Genomic DNA, 22707 nt, shown 5'->3' with positions numbered 1-22707 from the left:
AAACAGATTCGGGTAACTTTGAAATGAACAGTGTGTGTGTGTGTGTGTGTGTGTGTGTGTGTGTGTCTGTGTGTGTCTGTGTGTGTGTCTGTCTGTACGCGTGTGTGTTTGTACGTGTGTGTGTATGTATGTATTTGTGTGTATGTATGTATGTGTGTGTGTGTGTGGGGGGAGGGGTGGCTAGGAGAGGAGTAACAAGCGACAGACATATAAGTATTTGAATTTGAATGATGTGGTTAAGAAAGAAAAAGCACGTTGTGGGGTGAACCAATAAATCCGAATGAGGAATGTCTCCAGTTTGGAAAATGTGTCCACCATTCGTTGTGTGCGTCCATCTCTCTCTCTCTCTCTCTCTCTCTCTCTCTCTCTCTCTCTCTCTCTCTCTCTCTCTCTCTCTCTCTCTTCCCTTTCCCCCTCTTTCTTCCATTCTCTTCTCTCTGCCACTCTCTTTCCCGCCCTCTCTCTTTTCCTTTCACTCCCCCCTCCCCCCCACTCTCTGCCACACACAAAATTAAGGAGGGTGAAGAAGCAGAGAAATGTGCTGTCCAGTGGAAACAGACATCTGATTGGTCTGTCAGACATTACTCTCACAGGGGCACCACTAGCATCGTGTTGTCGCATTCCATCAGGCAATTCCATGTACAGAACAGTTCCCCACCACTCCCACTCCCACCCTCTACTATAAACAACAACAGCCAAATGAAACTCTGAAACCACAAATGAAGACCGATGCAATGAGATGCAAACAATGCGGTGTCCTTGGAAATGAAAAAAAATGGTATGATCTGAATCTGTATCACGGTCTTATAAGAACTGTGATAAAATGCAGCTATGACAGACTGACGATGGAAGAGTCCAGGATTTTCCTCGTGAAGATTAAACCAGAGCAATGAAAGTTTTGTGAGTCTGTTTTACCTCTAACGTGCATCATGCCGAATTCCAAACAAAGCAAAGACTGCAGATTTTTTTCTTCCTTTTTTTAAATTTTTTATTTTTTTTTTTTTTTTTTTTATCGAATAAACAGTTTGATTCTGTTTTGGCTATACCATCATGGAAAGTACCAAAGATATATTTAAAAAAAAATCAGTACACACCCATGTTTTTCTTGAATAATAGTTATTGTCATGCAATTGACATATCAGTAGCGAAGGCCTTTACAAGACCTGATGTTGATTTGGGAAGGGGGGGGGGGGAGATTTTGGAAGTTACACCGGGATGGCTTACTTGCTTATCAAATTTTGCGGTAACAACGGTAACAGCTAATAAGGTCAATGCTAAGTGTCGGAAAACAGACGAAAATATTTGTCAAAGAAAGGAAGAAAGACTTCTCCTGCTTAGAGGGACTGCGAAATCATTATATGTGTCCTGACTTCAGAGATGGTTACCCTGTAATGAGGAGCCATCGGTTTGGAGAAAGATTTTTAAGAATGAATTCTCTCTGTCTGTCTGTCTGTCTGTCTCTTTTTTTTCATGTGGATGGTAAAAATAACGAACAAGAGACCCAATTTTCACAAAGGCTGTATGCCAGACTGTCAGTGTCCATAATGATGGAAAAGAAGTAGGTCATAACATCATAACAAGGATCTCATGAAGCTTCACTCAACGCGTTCTTTCAAGCTACATATCTCATCACCAACATGGCCAGAGAGATTGGACACCCACCGCGATGGCCAGGAAAGAAATTTAACAGCGCTCTCTAAGATTAATCCATAAAGTTGTGGCTGACTGAGTACCAGATTGCTCTCAGCTCTGCATTCAAAGCTCACACAATCAACCAAAATAATGACAATTTTCATGGTCATTACCCAGCACAAAAGAGACCCCGGTTTGAACTATGTCCGTTCAAATGGTGTAAACATAACATTCAGTAAGTATGACGTTACCTACCCTGCCCCATACATCCCCCACCCCCCCCCCACCCCACCCCATTCCGCCCCGTCACCAGCCCAGAAACTCCATCACGCCTTTATTATATAACGAACTCAGTTCCCCCACTAAAAGGTTCAGAGACTTGCAATTTACTTCAGTCACAGAGGCGACGGAGGAGTATGGGTGATAATAAGAGAAAGGACGAGGGTACGTTGTTGGAAGCTGTTGTGTTGTTGTCTATTGTTGCAACAAGCCAGAATGATGTTACGACAACGAAAGCTTGTTTCTTTTGAAGGTAGCTCGCGCGATTAAATCATGAAGGTTCGTCACAAAAGCTGCCCAGTGGGGGCATTGTGGACACCACCCTTCTGATGTTTGATGAGCTGACCGACGCGAGTGGGGGTAGGTGACCGTGGAGGTTACATCAGTGCTTTCCCTGGTGTTAAATGGAACAATTAACATGCAACTTTTTTCGTGTAGACTAACGCCTCGGTCGATTAGGGGTCCATTATACGTACAAAGAGTAGGCCTAATTGCGACAGAGTAGCTCACAAACGCACACGGAAGCACGCACGTGTACGCGCGGTCACAGACACACATTCCGACGCGCGCACGTGTATGCACATACACAAACACGCGCGCGCGCGCCAACACACACACACACATACGCACACATGCACGCACGCGCGCGCGCACACACACACACACACACACACACACACACACATACATACATACATACATACACACGCACACACATGGAGTGAGGAAGAGAGGGATTGAGTGCAGAAACTTTTTTACGACTGTGTAAAGCTTGTTCCATAAAACCACGACCTTTTAACTAAAGCACCTGTTTTTGTATCGTGAGAACCATTATCATCGTCATCATCTCCATGTTGTTTTTCTTCTTTGACATGATGACTTTTTAAACTCAAAGCTGCACTTGTGACACTATTTTTCCTTCCTTCTTTTTTCTTCTTCTCGATCTCCTCTCACTGTATCTGTCTCTGTCTCTGTCTCTCTGTCTCTCTCTGTCTTTCTGTCTCTGTGTCTGTCTCTGTGTCTGTGTCTGTCTCTCTCTCTCTCTGTGTCTCTCTCTCTCTCTCTGTCTCTCTCTCTCTGTGTCTCTCTCTCTCTCTCTCTGTCTCTCTGTCTCTCTCTGTCTTTCTGTCTCTGTGTCTGTCTCTGTGTCTGTGTCTGTCTCTCTCTCTCTCTCTCTGTCTCTCTCTCTCTCTCTGTCTCTCTCTCTCTCTCTGTCTCTCTCTCTCTCTCTGTCTCTCTCTCTCTCTCTGTCGCTCTCTCTGTGTCGCTCCACCTCTTCCCCACACCCCCTCTCTCTCTTTCTGCCTGTCTGTCTTTCTCACTCGCTCTCTCCCTCTTTCTCTCTCTTTTTCTTTCTCTCTGTCCCTCTCTCTCTCTCTCTCCTCTACCTCTCTCTGTCCCTTTTACAGACACACGTTCCTTTTAATGATATATGTTTTTTTTTTCTTCCGCGAACGAATCGCAAATAATCATATTCTAGCATCATGGCACCTGTTCTCATCTGCGACATGAAAAGCAGCAGCAGCTTATGAAATTGTGAGAATTTGACCTTTATTTAGTTTTCAGTTTTCACACCAGTATTTTGTGTAGTTGGTGTGATGGTAGTGCTCCATATCTCGATTTTGTTTTCCCACAAGAATGGTGCATACTCATACATTTCCTATGTGTGCAGGCACTGTTTATTTTCATCGATTAAGTGCTCATTCAGTCATTATTAACATACATCCTTCCCCCATCCCTCTCTCTCTCTGTCTCTCTCTGTCTCTCTCTCACACACACACACACACACACACACACACACACACACACCATATTCTATTCTATTTCTTTCATAGTTTTAAGTTGGTTTAATATTCTAAAAAAAAAAAAAAAAAAAAAAAAAGGAAAACGTTTAATAATTCAATCAAAAAGCAAATCGCACTTTGGATTTGTCCAGTTTCTTATTGTAGTGTTTATTATTAAGTGTCCGCAAATCAGGTATTTCATTTCTACAAGTGAGAAAGTTTTTTTAGAGCTTTTTTTATGTGCCCTAGATAGATAAAGTTCATTACATTTCATTTCTTAACCTGCTTTTGAAAGACTGATTCATCTATAAGAACAGAGAACTCACGAACACGAATACTGTTATAAGAAACCGGTCTGAATGTACGGTGACTGAAATACCGTCCATCACATTATGGCCATTCACCAAATTGCCAGTTTTTCATTGCGAAACATGTATCCAAAGTGTTAAGAGCTCTTATTCAGACATGTTTTTCACTATCCTACCGGCTTTATCTTTAGAAATATAAGATAGTCGATGAAACACTTTTTGTGTGTGTGGAAAACTGGAGAGTGGGGGCTGTATGGGTTAATTCGGAAATGATCTATTTATCCCTGCAATAACAAAATAGTTGTGTGTTTTTTTCTCTCCTTTCTCTGGAGCTTAAGATTAAATTCAACTTACCTGACACCTGAAAAGTATTCAACTTACCTGGTACCTGAAAAGTAAGTTCGGGTCTTTCCACATTTTACTATAACTTATGGGAGTGTCACGTTGGTTTGGAGTACGCGGTCTGTTAATTGTTCGTCAAACTGATGCAGACAATGAGATTACGACGCGTCGGGTTTTTTTTTTTTTTTTTTTTTTTTTCTGGGGGTTGGAGCGGGGTAATGAAGTTTCCAAAGCTGTTTACACAGTTACGAAATATCAGGAGACAGAAATTGCCAGTCTGCCAAGTTGTTTAACTTGTTACCCAGCGTATGCGTGGGCGCCAGGCCCGAACATGAGTGCATGGAGACTTCTTCCTCCTAAGCCCGCCAGATCAAAATTGATGTTGATGTAAAGGTAGACTACTTCCCTCTTTACCAAATGTGGAAAAAAAAAAACTTGGTTGATGATGCGGAAAGTGTTATTTCTGAAAGATAATTATTCATAAGGGGCGCCGTAATGCAGAAGTCTAACTGTAGCGATGTTTTTTTTTAGTCAGTCAGTCTTTCTGTCTGTCTGTCTGCTTGACTGTCTGTTTCTCCCTCTCTGTGTCTCTCTATCTCTCTCTGTCTCTGTCTGTCTGTCTGTCTGTCTGTCTCTCTCTCTCTCTCTTCAGGCAGATAACTACTTCATTTGAGAACAATTGTAAAATATGTTAAATAGTAGATCAATGTAACACATTTACCTGTGTGAAGGCTATGTAGACAAGCGTATGAAATGATGTCGGTACAGGGGTAAAGAGGAAAGCAAAAGTGGGCATACTTTGTGAAGAAGGCATCGACAGAGAATGGATTAGGAATTGAGTGGTTTTACCAGGGCGAGGGATATGGAAATGCGTCTATTGCCGAAGCTAAAGATAGACTGATAGCCCCCAAATAAACGGTGGCATTCACAAATGGAATGCAAAGAAAAATGTAGTCCTTGCTTTCATTCAAATATGTATTCCAGACAGAAAGAAATATCACAGTATCAAACAACTAATGATGAGTTTATTTATATAGCGCCTTATCAAATAGTTTTGCTCTAAGCGCCTTACAATTAGAATAGTTCAATGTTTTTAAACATATATGATCGATTGAAATATGCAGGTTGATCCAACGTAGAAACAAACATGACAAATTAAAACAAGACACTGCATTAAAAATGATAACAACAATAACAATCCAATCTACACAGCACTCCTCATGCAAAACATGCTCAGTTAAATGCACTGCACACTAAAATATACATTTGAACACGAAATGGAAAACCAATATCCATAACCGTGTAGGAGACGTCTAACCAAACAAGTGGCATATACCAAAACGTCGCCAGGTTTAGACTGAAAACACTTGGCTTCAACGCCAGTAAAAGATGGTTTGCAACTGGCACATCAACACAATCTCCCTGTCCATTATGTAATTCAGCTACTACTGATGAAATACATTTTGTGTTGAAGTGCGATTCTTTTAATTCTGTACGTAAAAATTGCATTCTTTCTGAGAAAAATGTGGTAAAAAAAAAGAAGAATATCTGAAAAAAGGTGCTTTCGTCGAATGATGAAGTTATCATGAAATCTTTAGCTAAATATGTTTCTGAATCATGGGATTTCAGAAAGAAAAAAGTATACACAATAATTAAATGCCCAAATATTTTTAAACATTACAGATTCACGCGGTGGCTGTCAGTATTCACAAAAAACAAAACACAAAAAACTTACTATAGTAGGATATGTCCTTGGTTGATTATTTGTTGTATACACATGTATGCATAATTATGTATATATGTGTAGGTATTTTTGTACATATAAGAATGTCCACTGTGGATGGTCGAAATGACAGATGATGTCAGCCGATTCACGTTAGTTTCTTATTCTTTGTATCTGCGTTTAATTCTCGGAAAATGCATTTGTACTCCCCTTGTCACAAGGAAAATGCAGACAATGTCAGAAAAATGTCAAAGTGTCAAAAGCCCTTCTCTTTCTCTCCCTCTCTCTCAGTCTATCTATCTGGATATATATATATATATATATATATATATATCTGTGTGTGTGTGTGTGTGTGTGTGTGTGTGTGTGTGTGTGTGTGTGTGTGAATAATATCTCTCTCTCTCTCTCTCTCTCTCTCTCTCTCTCTGTCTCTGTCTCTGTCTCTCTCTCACATTAACAATGTTACGAGTTAAAAAAAAAAAAAAATTATCTACTTATTGTTCCATTATGACAAGGAAGGTCAATCGAAAGAATCCACATTTGACCTGAATCTCGCCAGATTAATTTGTTTGCACTATGACATAATTCTGCATGTGTGAAATATGTTTTGATTATACTCTTTTTCTCACTTCTTCCATCACCTGGTAGTTGCGCTGCAGCACATAAAGGTTCACCGTTACACAAACAAGCTTTCTTAGCACAATCTTGAGCCAACACTCATCTAGTGTGCAAACATTTCAAGAGCAAACTTGTGTGACCTCGCTAAGTAAACACACACGTGGAGATAGAGTGTGTTATCATGAATGGACGACACAGTCGTTTCGACACGTATCTCTCTTGATAACAAGATAATTTGTCCTGTCATTGCTTAGTTAATTGCTGAATGAATTGTGTCAAAGGGTGTACTCAGGTGTGAGAACGCGTCCTGGATTACTAGAATACACGTGATCTGCCGTTCTTTGGGAAAGAATGCATGTGCGTCGGACATGAAAGTTGTGTTGAAGTTTTATATTTTCATTCCTCATGGAGCATGTGAGTGTGCTATTTTAGAAGAAAGTGTCGGTGTAGGTTTGACTGAAGTGTTCAGTGTGTGAATGTGTGCCCTGTGGCAGTTCATATCTTTTTTTATGATATGGCAGTAAGTGTCTTGACCTTGGAACAAACGAAGACGGGTATTCTTTATAAACGTCATCAGCTGGAGAAAGCTTTCGTGTGTCGGTGAAGGTGAATAAACGAGAACAACATCAGTAAAATGCACTGTTGAAGAGGGACAGTACAATACGGAAATCTAAGCTGTATTTGATGCTGATCATAGAGCTTGTGATTTGTATTAGTATATCCACAAAGAAGGAAATCAGAAAAATCAAATGACATAAAAAGCTTAATATGGCACTTGTGGATAAAATACAATGGCTTGTTTACTGATCATTTGATTCAAATTACACATTCAGAGAAGCGGAGATTAACGGGAAATGAATGGAAGGCGGACAAAATGATACTTTCCCAAATTTGAATCAGCCAGAAAACAGACTGAGTGAAACACAAATGGAACAACATGATTTCGAGTAGTGTTCCACACGACATGCAAAGCCATTTACCTGTTTTCCATGTGTCAGTGAGGTTGTGGGAAACTGCCACCGACAGCATACCCTGTGCAGTGTTTTCCATGTTGATCCTATTGACACCAGCAAGCAGTGTTTTCCGTGTGACGGTGAGGGAGGGGGAGCTGCAGATGACAGCATCACCGTGCAGTGTTTTCCCTGTGCCGCTGAGTGAGCGGTGGGGCGGGCGGGGTGTGTGTGTGTGTGAGGGGGAGTGACTTCTGATGACACAATAGAATGTGCAGTGTTTTACACGTGTGCCAGTGAGAGAGGGGGAACTGTCAATATTAGCATACGCCGTGCAGTGTTTTCCCAAGACCAGTGTGAGAGCGGGCTCTCTGGGGACTTCTGATAACAGCATACACTGAGCATGGTTTTCAGGTGCCAGAAAAGGAGATAGGGTATTGCTAATATCAGCAATGCACCCTGTCGTGTTTTCAGTGTGACGGTGAGGGAGAGGAAACAGCAAATGACAGCATACACCGTACTGTAATTTCCCTGTGACAATGAAGGAGGGGAAACAACTGATGACAGCACGCTGCGGTGTTTGGTGTGTGCCATGAGGAAGGGGGGGAGAACTGTTGATGACAGTATACACCGTACAGTGTTTTCAGTGACGAAGTGGGAGTGCATACCGTACCCCCTCCCACGTGGAAAAGTATCGCAACAGACAAGGCAGGACGGTAGGGAAAGGGGAGGGGCCGGGGTGGGGGTCGGAGGTGGGGAGGAGAGGGGGGTCAGATACAACAATGTCTCATCCAGTTCTGCTCAGGTTCCAAAATCGTAAGTTGAACCGTTGAAATATATGTGTATGATCATAATATCTATCTATCTGTCTGTCCATAATCATGATATATATGTATTTATTTATATTTTCATCATATATATATATATATATATATATATATAATCATGATATATATGTATTTATTTATATTTGTGCGCGCGTGAGTGTGTGTGCATTGGTGTACCATGCATTACTGGTGGGAATGGGTTGATACATATCATGTTCCATACTTTTTACGGAAGTCATCATATGGTTTGCGTTTTTTACCCCTTGTGTTGTTTGACACACTGTAACTACGCAACGCGCCATCAGTTCTATACTGATGCTACGTATAATTCATATTGCTTGTTGTAACATTCGCTGTAATCAGTAGCTGATGAAAGTGTTTTAAGTTTGAATTGAAAGAATAATGAAACTAGGAGAGTAAAAGACTAATAAACAGTAAAGAGTGGTTAGTCTCTCCATGTGCAAGGGACCTTGACCTTGGGAAAACAAAGTGAACAAGAGAGGCAAAGCCTTCAAGACTCACTTGTGATACACTGGGAAAAAAATCCAAGCTTTTTATGTATTGTGTATAATTTCAAAATGTAATGTTTAAGATGAGAAAGATCAGTTTAAAGCGAATTAAGTCTCCTAGCATTAATTACAGAGTAATTTCCCTTTTTTTCTATCTGCACCAAAACGTTTGCAAAATAAATAAAACTTCCATGCTTAGCAAAAGAAGTTCCTGTTTGAACAAAAAATGATAATAATGACTGCTCTTGTTGTTAGGTCAGAATATCAGATCAAAGTGCCAAGTTTAGAGAATACAAAAAATATAAATATAACAGTAAATGCAGTTTGCATATAATTAGCCTTCATTTTTATAATTTTTTTGTGCCCATCCCAGAGGTGCAATATTGTTTTAAACAAGATGACTGGAAAGAACTGAAGTTTTCCTATTTTTATGCCTAATTTGGTGTCAACTGACAAAGTATTTGCAGAGAAAATGTCAATGTTAAAGTTTACCACGGACACACACACACACACACACACACACACACACACACACACACACAGACAACCGAACACCGGTGAGTCAATAAAATAAGTCCGAAAGAAAAGGCGACAAGTATCAGTGAACATCTGGATATCTCAGCTGCCATGACTGCTCCGATTTTCAATGGCAAAGCGTTGGCTGGAGCGTCAGGTGGGACTGTTTCTACAACGGACATTGGTCAATCAGATTTTGAAACGTTCAAATTGATTTTGAGCACATTCAGCATACAATAATTAATGCCTGTTTCATGTTTTGGAAATCATTTATGAAGAGGTAATATTCTTTTTTTTCTTTTTTTTTTTTTTTGTTGTTGTTGTTGTCACACATAAAATATTGTGTGTTCACAGTTGTACTGAGATATGATATGACTGTACTTTTGATGGGAAATATAATCTTCTTTTTTTTCTTCTTTTTTTTAAGTTAATTTTTTGTCACATAAAATATTGTGTGTTCACAGTTGTACTGAGATATGATATGACTGAACTTTTGATGGGAAATATAATCTTTCTTTTTTTTTCTTTTTTTTTAAAAGGTAAAGTTAAAGTGGCGTGATGAGAGAGAGAGCGAGCGAGCGAGAGAGAGAGAGAGAGAGGAGTGTTTGTTATTTCCATTTTTGCCATTCTGAATAAAACAAAATTCATTTCAGTCGGTATTAGCCTGTTTTTTAAAACTGATTTCAAGGCTTTCCTTTCACTGTTTTTTGTTTGTTTTGTTTTTTTGTGTGTTTGTTTTTGTTTTTGTTGTTTTTTTTGTGTGTGGTTTTTTTTGGTTGTTTTTTTTTGTTTTGTTTTTTTTGTTTTTTTGTTTTTTTTCCTAAGAACCGATTGCCGATGATGTAAAAATGGCTATTGTATGTAACATACATCTAAGTTTATCAGAGTGATCGTAATAAACGGACAATGGCCAAGCTAGTATAGTCTCCACATGGTGTATATAAATGTAAATGAACCTATAAACCTTCGCCACCGACTGAATCAGCATCTTTCCTAAGGTTTTAAACGTGCATAGTTCCAATGCCAACTCTGCGTGGACGTGGAATGGGGAGGGGTGTGAAGGGGGGGGGGGGGTGTACAGGGGGTGCAAAAGGAAAAGCAGGCGAACTTGCAGTGTTGGAGTATGTCGTTGGGATCGTTACGGGGAGTAGATGAGGGTTTCGCTGGACAGCAAAATCGATATTGACAGTGAATGGGAAGAAAAAGGGTGAGGGCAGAGAAAATAGTGGGATGTGGTGTGTGTTTGGGGGGTGGGGGTGAGGTAAGATCGAGGGAAGGGCATGTTGGAAGAGAGAAGGGGGTGGATGTGCGTGCGTAGGTTGAGGGGTGAAAGGGGATGTAATTGGAAGCCAAGGGTCTGAAGGTCGCTGTATATTGCGGCGGAGAAGAAGAGTGGGGCCACGCGCCTCTCCATTAACTGTGATTACCTTTATTTCCTCTTCCGTTCGCCCTGTGTCATCTGGGGGACGTCAAGAGAAACAGCAGTGGCCTGGAAATCAAATGCGACAAAACATGTATTTAGAAGAAGCAGAGATGCGACACACAGATACACACACACACACACACACACACACACACACACACACACACACAGTGACAGAGGCGCGCGCGCACACACACACACACACACACACACACACACACACACACGCACTCACACACACACACACACACACACACACACACACACACATATATATATATATATATATATATATATATATATATATATATATATATATATATATACAGAGAGAGAGAGAGGCTCTTTTCTTTCCTCTTTCTCTTCTTTCTTTTCTTAACTTTTTCTGCGTTCATCTACTTTCTGTCCTGCCTCCTGCCCCTCCCCCTTTATGTATTCATCATCATCATCATCTTCAGGCTTGAGTCACATGGAAACATACACACACACACACACACACACACACACACACACACACACACACACACACACACACACACACACACACACACACACACACACACACACACACACACACACACACACACACACACATGATCAGTCCGCACGCTTTTACACCTCTTTAAAACGCAAAATATTCACACTGTTGAAAATGATAATGTTGTCATAACAAAACGAAAAGAGTGCTCGAGTGATCACACGAGACAATGTCTTCTCCTTGGAGCTAATATTTGCCACAGTGTCAATATTTCACGTTGCAGGTTTCTAACATTGATACGGCCTTTTTTTTTCTCCACATTTTCAGGCACGTGTTCCAGTGGAGAAGGTCAGGCCTGTTGCTGTCACCCCTGGCCTGCAGCGAAGTGGAAGCTGTTTGTCACCCAACTGAGCACGCTTCACCATTGTCGTGGGCCACAACAGAACCAGTGGCACCCTTCAGGGCAACATTAAAAATACAACAAAACAAAAACAACAGTCATCCCTGATGATGAAAATGTGTGATTCCCCTTAAAACAACACAAAAAACAACAACTTTGTATTGATAATATTACATAAACGGGATAAACAAACACTCCAACAAACATATTAACAAATCAATGTTAATCTAAATTCTGAAACATTTTGTGAATTTTGAGATGTCCTCGAGCAGGGTTTATAATTTATAGAAATATTTGCAAAGAGTTCATTAAGTCACATTAAATTATAAACATTCGGTGTACCGCTGAGCGTGTGTTGCTGGTTAATAAGCTTGGGTGTTAATCTTCTTCATTGATAAGTATTGTTTCACAAGTTACTTGTAATTATACTCCTCAGTTAGGAACCTTCCCCCTTCAGGGGACGAAAGTAGGTGCTCCGAACGACATGCACAGATGCCGAATCCTGACCATAAATATATTGTAGTGCTAAAACGCCATCATCATACGTGTGTCTTATACAGAAATTTTTTTTTTAATTGAGTCAATTTGACTACAAGCAAGGGTAAAATCCACTGTGCCAGATAACTATGAACACATCATAGCTGTCAGGAGTACGGACTGATATACTTTTCGACGTATTTGTTAAAAAAAAAAGCCAAAAAAAAAAAAAACCGCAGAAGAAACCCCACATGCTGGTGTGCACACAATACACACAAGGTATCAGGAAATAGCTGTCAGTAGCACAGACTGTACTGATATACTTTTCGACGTACTTGTAAAAGAAAAAAAAACACAACAAAAACAGTAGAAGAAGACCCCCCCCCCCCCCCCTTGTTTGTGGGTGTAATACACACAACGCAATACACACAAGGTATATCAGCAAAAATGAACCACACACCGACAGATTACCCCACTCAAGCCGCGAACTCGCTCAGAGGTTCCCTGACGTCCGTCCGACACATCTCACAGACAGAAGACCTCAGCACCGTCTTTCCCTCCTCCAACCACAATGCGTCCACCACCGCCAACAGCATGTTGTCCTCCAACGACAGCCAGTGGGGGGGCAGCTACTTCGACAGGGATGAGGAGCTGGCCAAGGTGGAGATCGCTGTACTGTCCACCATCCTGCATCTGGCGCTCTTCGGCAACATCTTCGTGCTGGTGGTGCTGCGCCTGCGCCGGCAGAAGCTGACCCGGATGCAATGGTTCATCGTGCACCTCAGCCTGGCAGACATCTTTGTGGCCGTCTTCAACATCTTCCCGCAGCTCCTCATGGACATCACCAACCGCTTCTACGGCGACGACTTCCTCTGCCGCTCGGTCAAATATGTGAGTTACATGTTTTGAAAAGTAATAGTAGTAGTAGTTGTTGTAGTTTTTGTAGTAGAAGTAGTAGTTATTTTTGTTGTAGTTGCTGTTCTGGTAGTTGTTGTTGTAGTTGTTGTTGTTCTAGTAGTAGTAGTTGTAACAGTAGTAAATGGTAGCAGTAGTAGTAGTAGTAAAACAAAATGTAGCAGCAGTAGTAGTAGTAGTGATGATAATGATGATTATAGTAATAATGATAATAATGATAAGAAGAACATTAATAATAACAACAATAAAAATCAATAGTAGTTGTAGTAGTAATAGTAAAACATCGGTTGTTCCCTGTGGACTGCCGGCGCTGGGAATGCGACGGATAAAACCCAGGTGTATGTGAGATTCGGAATGGGTGGTGTTGGAGCAATGCTACTGAAACGGTTCAGGTGATGGAGCAGTAAAAAAAAAAAAAAAAAAAAAAACAAAAAAGAAACCTGACTGGATGTTTCTGTGTGTTTCTGCGTTCGGGGGAAGGTGCCAGAATGGCTGTCGATATAGAGAGTCCGTGAGGCTGTGGGTTCGAACCCCACTCTCCCCCTTTCTTCCATGTTTGACTGGAAAATCAAACTGAGCGCCTAGTCATTCGGCTGAGACGATAGACTGAGGTCCCGTGTGCATGCAGCACACGCACTGAAAAAGAACCCATGGCAACGAGGGTGTTGTCCTCTGGCAAAATTCTGTAGAAGAAATCCACTCTTGATAGGTACACAAATAATCATACAAGCATGCACTCGAGGCCTGGCTTAGCGCGTTGGGTTATGCTGCTGGTCAGGCATCTGCCTAGCAGGTGTAGCATGTAGCGTATATGGATTTGTCCAAACGGCAGTGACGCCTCCATGAGAGAAACTGAAACTGAAAACTGAAACTGTCGCAGCTGTCGGTGGTGGCGATGTACGCGTCGTCCTACGTGCTGGTAATGGCGGGGGTGGACCGCTACGTGTCCATCTGCCACCCGCTGACCAACCAGACCCTGTCGCCCAAGCGGATCCACCTGATGATCCTCCTGGCCTGGGGGCTGTCCTTCCTCTTCTCCCTCCCTCAGCTCTTCATCTTCAGCCTCAGAGACGTGAGTAGGTGGTTTGGGTGAGGGGTGGGGGGGGGGAGGGGAAGGGAGGCGGGTAGGGGGGGGGGTGAAGGGGTGTATTGTGGGAGGCCGGGGTGGGGGTGAAGGGGTGTATTGTGGGAGGCCGGGGTGGGAGGTGGGGGGGGGAGTGAAGGGGTGTATTGTGGGAGGCCGGGGTGGGGGGTGGGGGGGAGTGAAGGGGTGTATTGTGGGAGGCCGGGGTGGGGTGTGGGGTTGAGGAAAGGTTGTGATGGGTAGGGAATAACGCACGTGAAAACGAAGAACCCAACGGTAACAAGAGAGTTGTTCCTGGCAAAGTTTCGTGGTAAACCCCCCTCTGATCTCTCTCTCTCTCTCTCTCTCTCTCTCTCTATATATATATATATATATATATATATAATATTTATATAGATGTACGCGCACGTATGTGTGTGTGTGTGTGTGTGTGTGTGTGTGTGTGTGTGTGTGTGTGTGTGTGTGTGTGTGTGTTTCTATGTGACTGAAGCCTGTACTGGATGACACAGGAAACGAATGATGAGCGCCTAACGGCAGCTCTCAGTTTGCTCTACCCACGTAGGTAGGCAGGCTGTTGTGCAAATGACTCTGTGTTTGTACATCTCTTGGAGCTTGGCCTCTGTGACCAAAGACAGACGCTCTGTAAGTATCCATTTTAATCAATAAGAGATATGTATATGCGTGTGTGTGTGTGTGTGTGTGTGTGTGAGTGAGCCTCTTCATTGTTATGATAACCATGAAAAAGGTTTGTATAAGAAAAAATATATATATATATATAAGAAAGGGAGGGAAAGGGAGCAGTCTCTCAATGGCTCCGGATGGCCTGTTTGTGGGACCTTTGATATTTGAGGTATAGGGAAAAAACACACACACACACACACACACACACACACACACACACACACACGAAGAAGCAAGGATTTCCCCCTATTCACTGCTCCTCTCTCGAATGGCGGTCTTGGTACCAATCTGTCGGACGAAGAGATAAAACCAGTGCCCACGTGCACCATAATTTCGGCGCTTCTGATGGGAAAAGACCAGACTTGCTTCAAGCCAAGGACTATATAGAGGGTACGTCACACTGATAGTGAAACTGATACTGGCGGATAAAAAAAAAAAAAAAAGGGGGAGGGGGGGGGGGGATGTCGTTGCATTCTGGGTAGAGGCGCTCTCTCCTCTCTAGATAGGAGTCCGGAATTTAATCGTTGTCATGACAAAAGGCCACAATAGCACGCGATACGAATACGATCGTAAAACAAAAAGTTCTGTTAAGACGTGAAATGCTTAAAACTTAAAACACTTCAGAACTTTTGGAAAAAAAAATTGTACTGATGATTGATAGTGTTGTTTTTTTGTTTGTTTGTTTTGTTTTTGGGGGGAGGGGATGAGAGTACAGGTCTAGAACTATTCTTTTGCGTTTGTTGGCTGCAACTCCCACGCTCTCTCGTGTGTTGGTGTATGAGTAAGCTTTTAACCCGTCATGTAGGCAGCCATACTCCGTTTTCGGGGGAAGGGGGTGCATGCTGGGTATTTTCTTATTTCAGTAACCCACCGGACACTGGCATGGATAACAGGATCTTTAACATGTGCATTTGATCTTCTGCGTGCGTGTACACACGGAGGGGTTCAGTCATTAGCAAGTCTGCACATCTGTCGACCTGGGGGATCTGACAAATAATCATCCTTAAGCCACCAGGCACAGTGACAACGATTTCAACCTAGGACCTGCCAACTGAAACTCCAATGTTGCAACCACTCTGCAATTGTGCCCAGAATACATGATTGGATACATGGCTTGTTTTCTTTCTGTGTTAGCTCTGGCAGTTTGATTCCCATTTATTTCACGTCTTATATTTGTACTGCCGAGACGGCATTGACAAAAATCGAACGAGGCGGTCTAACTTTTGACAGAATATCATGCAACAAGTTTATTCTGACGGAAGAATAACATCGCGCGTCCAGCATTTGGATGTCTTGGGAGGAGTGGAGATTGTGTGTGTGTGTGTGTGTGTGTGTGTGTGTGTGTGTGTGTGTGTGTGTGTGTGCGTGTGTATGTGTGTGTGTGTATCGTGTGTGTGTGTGTGTGTGTGTGTGGTGTGTTTGTGTGTGTGTGTGTGTGTGTGTGTGTGTGTGGTGTGTTTTTGTGTGTGTGTGTGTGTGTGTGTGTGTGTGTGATAGAGTCACTGTCTTTCGGGATGCTGTATGGTTGTGTGTGGTTCATACCTAGGACTTCTGGATATCTTGGATATTCGGCGCTGGGATTCACTTTTTTTTCCATTTTTTACTCGCTCACCTGTTCTGCTTCATGTCTTGTTAGTTTCGCCATATGCTGTCTTCAGGTCCAGGCATCTGCATGGGAAGAGAAAGTGTCATATCTTTTCTTTTTTTCACCCTGGATTAGTTGGATTTGTTTTGTTATCGTTGTTGGGTTTTTTTAACTCGTATATTCCGGGGTCTTAAAGACTATTTTGCTAACACGGGTTTAGAATCGGCTTGCCGGTTTTTTTTTCCTGTCAAATCACCAGTCATGACTGGTATAAGTGCCTCAAACAAATCCTCCCTCCCTCCCCCGTGCTGGCTTTTACCCCGGGATTTTTTCGAATGACACCCAAAGTAACTTGTGTCTGGTTAACATTGACCCCCCAACCCTAGTTGGAATGTACCCCCTGTGTACCGGTTTAATCAAGTTAATGAAAAAAGGAAGCAGATTCATTCCAGGCTAGCCTTTAATTAATTAACCCCTCCCACCCCCACCCCACGCCTGTTCATCTCCTTCAGTCAATAGGTCGTAAAACTCAACTCTATCCCATCACCCCACCCCACTCCCAATACACACACACACACACACACACACACACACACATACACACTCACACATCCAAATCACTGTTTCAGATGGACGGGGAAGGGTACGAATGCTACGCGGAGTTCGACCCTCCCTGGGGCCTGCGGGCGTGGGTGACATGGATCTTCCTGTCTGTGTACGCCATCCCCTTCCTCTTTCTGACCTTCTGCTACGTCCGCATCTGCCACGTGGTGTGGATCAGCGTGGACTCCAAACAGGCCGGCAACCACTGGACCACCAGCTCCGCCAGGACCTCCGACGGCAGTAGCAAGAGCTTCCTGTGGAGGATCTCCTTCAGGTAAGAGGTCGTGGGGGGTGGGGTGGGGAGAGAGGGTGGACCTGGGGTAAAGGGCTTTTCACACTGGGATGTGAAGGGCAATCACACGGGGACGTTATCGGGGGTGGGGGTGGGAGTGGGGTCTCACACAGGGATGTTAGGGGGCTTCTCACGTGGGGATTTTATGGGGTTTCTTACATGGAAATGTTAAGGGGCTCATCACACAGGGACGTTAGGGGACTTCTTACACGGGGACGTTAGGGGGATTCTCACTCGGGGATGTTAAGGGGCTTCTCACATTGGAACTTTAGGGGACTTCTCACACTCTCACACAGAGACGCTAAGGTGTTTCTCACACGCGAACGCCGGACATGTTATTTTCTTTCCCACAATAGACGAAACCAGTGCAATCCTATTGTGTTTTCCCCAAGACAAGTCATGTTCATGAGGGCCTCCTGAGAGACAACGGTAAGGTCTGCTGTGAAGGGGAGAGTTGAGTTTAACGACATATTGGCAAAAAGCACTTACGGTAAAGATTTCCGGGACTTGGGTCTGTGTTCGGTGAAGGCGGATTTATTCGGAGGTGTAGGGGTGTCCAGTCTGCTGTGGACACCTGCCCCCAGTGATAATGATATCTTGTGATTAACCAATCAGAATCTATATACCTTCAACCTTGAACAAAATGGCGTGATTTTTTTTCTCTTTCTGATGTTAGCTTAAAGTTTCGTTTTTATAAGATTTAGTTCTGCGAAAAGTATCATTCTTATTGTTCTGCTGACTGTTGTCAGCTAAAGCTCACGCGACTTGAATTGTGAATGAAGGTATGGAAAACGGCTAATGGTGCACTCAGTGACTTAGTTTTCCCACCATTGGAAAGCACATTGTAGATTAAAGGGGCATCATCAACTGGCAAGGTAAAGGTACGTCATTTTGTCTATGTGTATCGGTATGTCTGCCTCGCTGGAGGTGGTAATAGCCGTAGTGCACGGTGTCACCTGTTTTTATATGATAATTTTGGTAATTCGATTCACCATACCCAAACATCAGCTCTGCCCTCTGCTGGTTAAACTTCACTGTCTTCCAGTCGCTCAGTGAATTGTTTACAACATTTCTAGCGTGTGTTTCAATACTTTTTTTTCTGGCACATCCCCTCAGTGCTTGTTCAGCCTCATGGTTCATCCCGTTCATTGCGATCGTCTGTTGATCCACGTGTTCTTTGTTTCCTACATCGTAAAAATGAATTACTAGGAAAGCGTGCCTTTTCATCAGTTGGTCTTGTTACCTGGGAAAAACTTCCCTACCAAATCTGTCATCCCAAAACAAAATATCTGATCTAATCCGACCTCAAAACACATATGTGCAGATCATATATATGTATCTCTCTCTCTCTATCTCTCTCTCTCTCTGTGTGTGTGTGTGTGTGTGTGTGTGTGTGTGTGTGTGTGTGTGTGTGTGTGTGTGTGTGTGTGTGTGTGCTTTATCTTGATATGTTCCATTTGTCTTGCATACAAATCTTGATCATAGTACTTTTTGTTGTGAACTGTTTTACCTTTCTTTTCTTTCCCATTTTGATGTTCATTAGTTCCGTTCTGGGCCACTGTGCTATGGACTTAGAGTGCATTATTTCTTCTTCTTCTTCTTCTTCTTATTATTATTATCATCATCATCATCATCATTGTTGTTGTTGTTGTCATTATTATTGTTGTTGTTGTTGCTGTTATTATTGTTGTTGTTGTTGTTGTTGATGATGATGATGTTGATGTTGTAATTAGTAGTAGTAGTAGTAGTAGTGATTAAATGCATCGTGAAAGTATGAGAGCTGCTTTGTTGTTATGTGATAAACCGATTTCAGTCTTTTTTCCTGACCAGTGAGGAAACCCACTTGCAGAGCTCTCTGAAAAAAAAAATGAGAGAAAAAACAAGATAAATGTACAATGCCAAGAAAAACAAAAGAAAGAAAATATGTGCTCTGAAGACTTGAACGCAACTGAGGAAAAAAAAAAAAAAAAAGAAGAAGAAGAAGAAAAGAAACAACGGTTTTGTTTGATCTAGAATGAGCTGCCACCAAAGTTTCGAATTGCTTTTTTTATCGTCTCTATTTATGAATATTGAATTTCACGGGGTATTTTTTTCCGTATGAATGCGGGTATAAGTACAATGAAACAGTTTTATGTATAGCTGTTTTGTTTTGTTTTCTGTTTGTTTGTTTTTTGTGGTTTTTTTTGTTTTTGTTTTTTTTGGCCATGACAAATTTAATAATATCATATAAAGCACAAACCTTTCCAGCTTGCACTCTTTTGCAAGAGAGTGTATTATGAATTAATAAAGAATATATTTCGAATATGAAGAAGAAGAATGATGATGATGATGATGATGATGATGATGATGAAGAGCAGATTCAAGAGGTCTGTGGCAATAATGGGAAGAGAGTAGACGCTTATGGCTTTCGGGTGAAACACTTAATAGGTTTCAATATTGTACGCGAGTGATGTCCCTCAATCTCACAGGAAACGAAGCGTCGCTGGAAGAAGAGTTTGGGACTGTAATCTCTTCGCACATATTACACGTGCTCGAAAAGCAGCGAGAAAAGTGAGAGACTGGGCAATCCGAAACGTCTCTTGTATTTCTTCGCGTGTCCTCATGCAGAAATACGAGAGACAACTAAAGAACATCTATACAACCTAAGAACATACATAATATATTGGAAGAAGCCAAACGTAGTTCAAACTTTGTAAACTGGTCACATGATAAACATACCATACAGCTAAAGAACATACATAGTATATTGGAAGAAGCAAAACGTAGCTCAAACTTTGTAAACTTTGTCACTTGATACACTACAAGAAATTGACGTGGCCATGTGTGCATCTGGTTCAAAACCAATGAACGGGCTGAACTGAGCGTGCAAGCCGTGTGATATCACCATTGAAAGCGTCGAACTGGTGACAGAAAAAGCAATACATTTTCCCTTCAGTTCCATCCGTCTTACATTGGCTTGTTCCTAATCTTCTCAGACTTGCAGAACGGAAACTGCCTTGAGTGCAGTTCCTTTCTTTGTGTTCTTTTGTTTGCCGTGAACAGAGAAGTGATTGGTCAGATGTTTAGCGGGAGAGTGGGTGTTGTGGCCACGGTTAGGTGGGTGCATGTCTATATGTAAAGAGCTGGGGGCGGGTTGTAGTGTGTGTGTGTGTGTGTGTGTGTGTGTGTGTGTGTGTGTGTGTGACTGCATCCTTTCAGCAAACGGAACATTCTAAAAATGGAAAATAACGAACGTACGTGCTTTTTTGCAGTTCAGTAGTGATCTGCAGCCAGGGAAATAATGTCTGTCAGTGGTCTCAAGAGAATGGCACAGGGATTCAATTTCTCGTTTCCGAACGAGGACGATGGGTCTTCTGCCTGTCAGTGTTGGTACAATACTCGAAAGCAGCCGAGAAGTATTTGCCCAATATCTAAAATGATGGAAGTGTCGAAATTGAATTTCGCTTTTGTATTTCGCTGCGAAGAATATGAAAATACTCGAGACAAATATAACGTTTTTAGATCCTCATAAGCAGAAAGAAGTGACTTCGATGGTCTATTACAAACAGACAGAAATGATTATATAAGTACACTCGTCAAGTTTATTGCGGAAGCTAACAACGTACGCAAGAAACAAAAATTACAAGAGTAGAACTATAGTGGGCGTGGAATTATTCTTGACGATTTCGTATTGGTGAAGTCTTCTGGTCGCCGCTGAATACCACTTATACTGGAATGACTTCATTCTTAATAATTTATTGTTCTCTTTTTTCTTCTTTGATTTGTTTTTGTTTCCATTTTCTTTCATTTCACACATAAAGGAAGACGATCTGTGTATCCCCGTGTCAAACAGCATGTTCACTGCTGATGACATTAAAGTTGTTCATTATACATTGTTGTCATCTCCTCTCTCTCGGTGTCTCTCTCTCTGTGTCTCTGTGTCTCTGTCTCTCTCTCTTTCAGCGTAAATACTGAGACAACATGTTATGATATGTGACGACATGCACGATGCTAGGAGCCTTGGAATTCATGTCTATTTTGCAATGAAAATACGAACCCATATCGTACACAATGTAGGTACGGTCATACCTTCTGTCAGCTGAGAAAAACAACTGAAAATCTGTGTCGCTTGGAAACGTTACATTCTTCCATGCATGGTTTGTTTTTGTTTTCTTTCACATTGTCTTGTCTTTTCTTGTCATGTTGCTTAGTATGACAATACCCCTCCTCCTGTCAGACTGTCTGCCAGTCTGACTGAGTCTTTCTGTTCATGTCACTCCACATGGTCCATATTTCACATACACAGTACAAGCGCTTTCCGCTCACCAGATCACTGGCAGTTCGATTTGGTAAAAAAAAATAAAAAAAAAAAAAAAAAAAGGTCAGGAAAGTAAGTTTCCGCTTTTTCTGGCTGAGGGGAAGTTGTCCTTTATGCAGCACCCACCATCATTTTCCATAGAGCTCGGAACATTTCTGTTCGTGTACTTTGGGGGCTTAGCGCCTGGGGCGAATCAACGTTTCCCAGCGCATAAACAGAATTTGACATTTCTTTCACAGTGGTCCACCCATCGATTTGTTGATGAATAGTTTAGTCCTTCGTCCCAGCGCCGAGCCCCTGTTGTATTGAATTAAGCATGAAGATTGTGTTGCCACTGTGTACAGACAGGACCTCAAACCCTCGGGCTTGATGTCAGAACAAGTTCAGCGGTGCGATACTGAATTATGGATACACGTTATGTCTGTATCGGATGTCAGGGAGGCCCTCTTTGTGTGTGTGTGTGTGTGTGTGCGTGTGTGTGTGTGTGTGTGTGTGTGTGTGTGTGTGTGTGTGTGTGTGTGTGTGTGTGTATCTTGTGTCTGTGTGTGTGTATCTTGTGTCTGTGTGCGTGACTGCGTGTAAAAAAAAACACATACAAGTACAGCCACAACGAGTTTATAAGAGTATGCTTATCAGAAGCGTAAGGAGGGCAGTGTGATTTGCGCTGGCAATGTTTATTTACTTTCCACCATTTTTACGTATATTGTTTTATGTTCCAATTTTCCCCAGTGTTTCAAAACAACAGACAATAGATATATAACTGCAAACCAGCCCAAGATAATGGGTTATGCTTTGCATCAAAATGCAAAGGGATGGGGAAATTGAAAGGGGAATCATGACTGTTTTCATGCCCTGCCACCTGTCCGTGAGGCCAATACTATGACGTGTTTCTTTTGTGCTTTAACACTTGACGAAATGAAATTCGTGTTCATTTCTGTTGTTCTCCATCTTGCTCGTGAATGAGTTACGATTCGTATTTAGAGC

The 22707-nt window shown here is 42.1% G+C and overlaps 1 protein-coding gene across 3 annotated transcripts in view; it reads left to right on the top strand.

The window, feature by feature from the left end:
- LOC143293557 (cephalotocin receptor 1-like) overlaps positions 1–22707 on the top strand; it is a 143590-nt gene that overhangs the window by 113512 nt on the left and 7371 nt on the right. For 2 of the 3 annotated variants that reach the window (XM_076604513.1, XM_076604533.1), the window contains 3 exons: positions 11717–13157; positions 14062–14253; positions 17161–17408. In XM_076604513.1, the coding sequence (XP_076460628.1) occupies positions 12714–13157; positions 14062–14253; positions 17161–17408 (884 nt within the window). In that variant the 5' untranslated portion in view covers positions 11717–12713. Of the gene's footprint in view, positions 1–8390; positions 8453–11716; positions 13158–14061; positions 14254–17160; positions 17409–22707 lie in introns of those variants that run through there. The other variant, XM_076604523.1, reaches the window with a different exon arrangement.

The sequence above is a fragment of the Babylonia areolata genome, chromosome 1 (assembly GCF_041734735.1).
Source record: "Babylonia areolata isolate BAREFJ2019XMU chromosome 1, ASM4173473v1, whole genome shotgun sequence".
In the NCBI taxonomy this organism is placed as follows: domain Eukaryota; kingdom Metazoa; phylum Mollusca; class Gastropoda; order Neogastropoda; family Buccinidae; genus Babylonia; species Babylonia areolata.
This window is presented reverse-complemented; position numbering and strand designations above follow the sequence as displayed.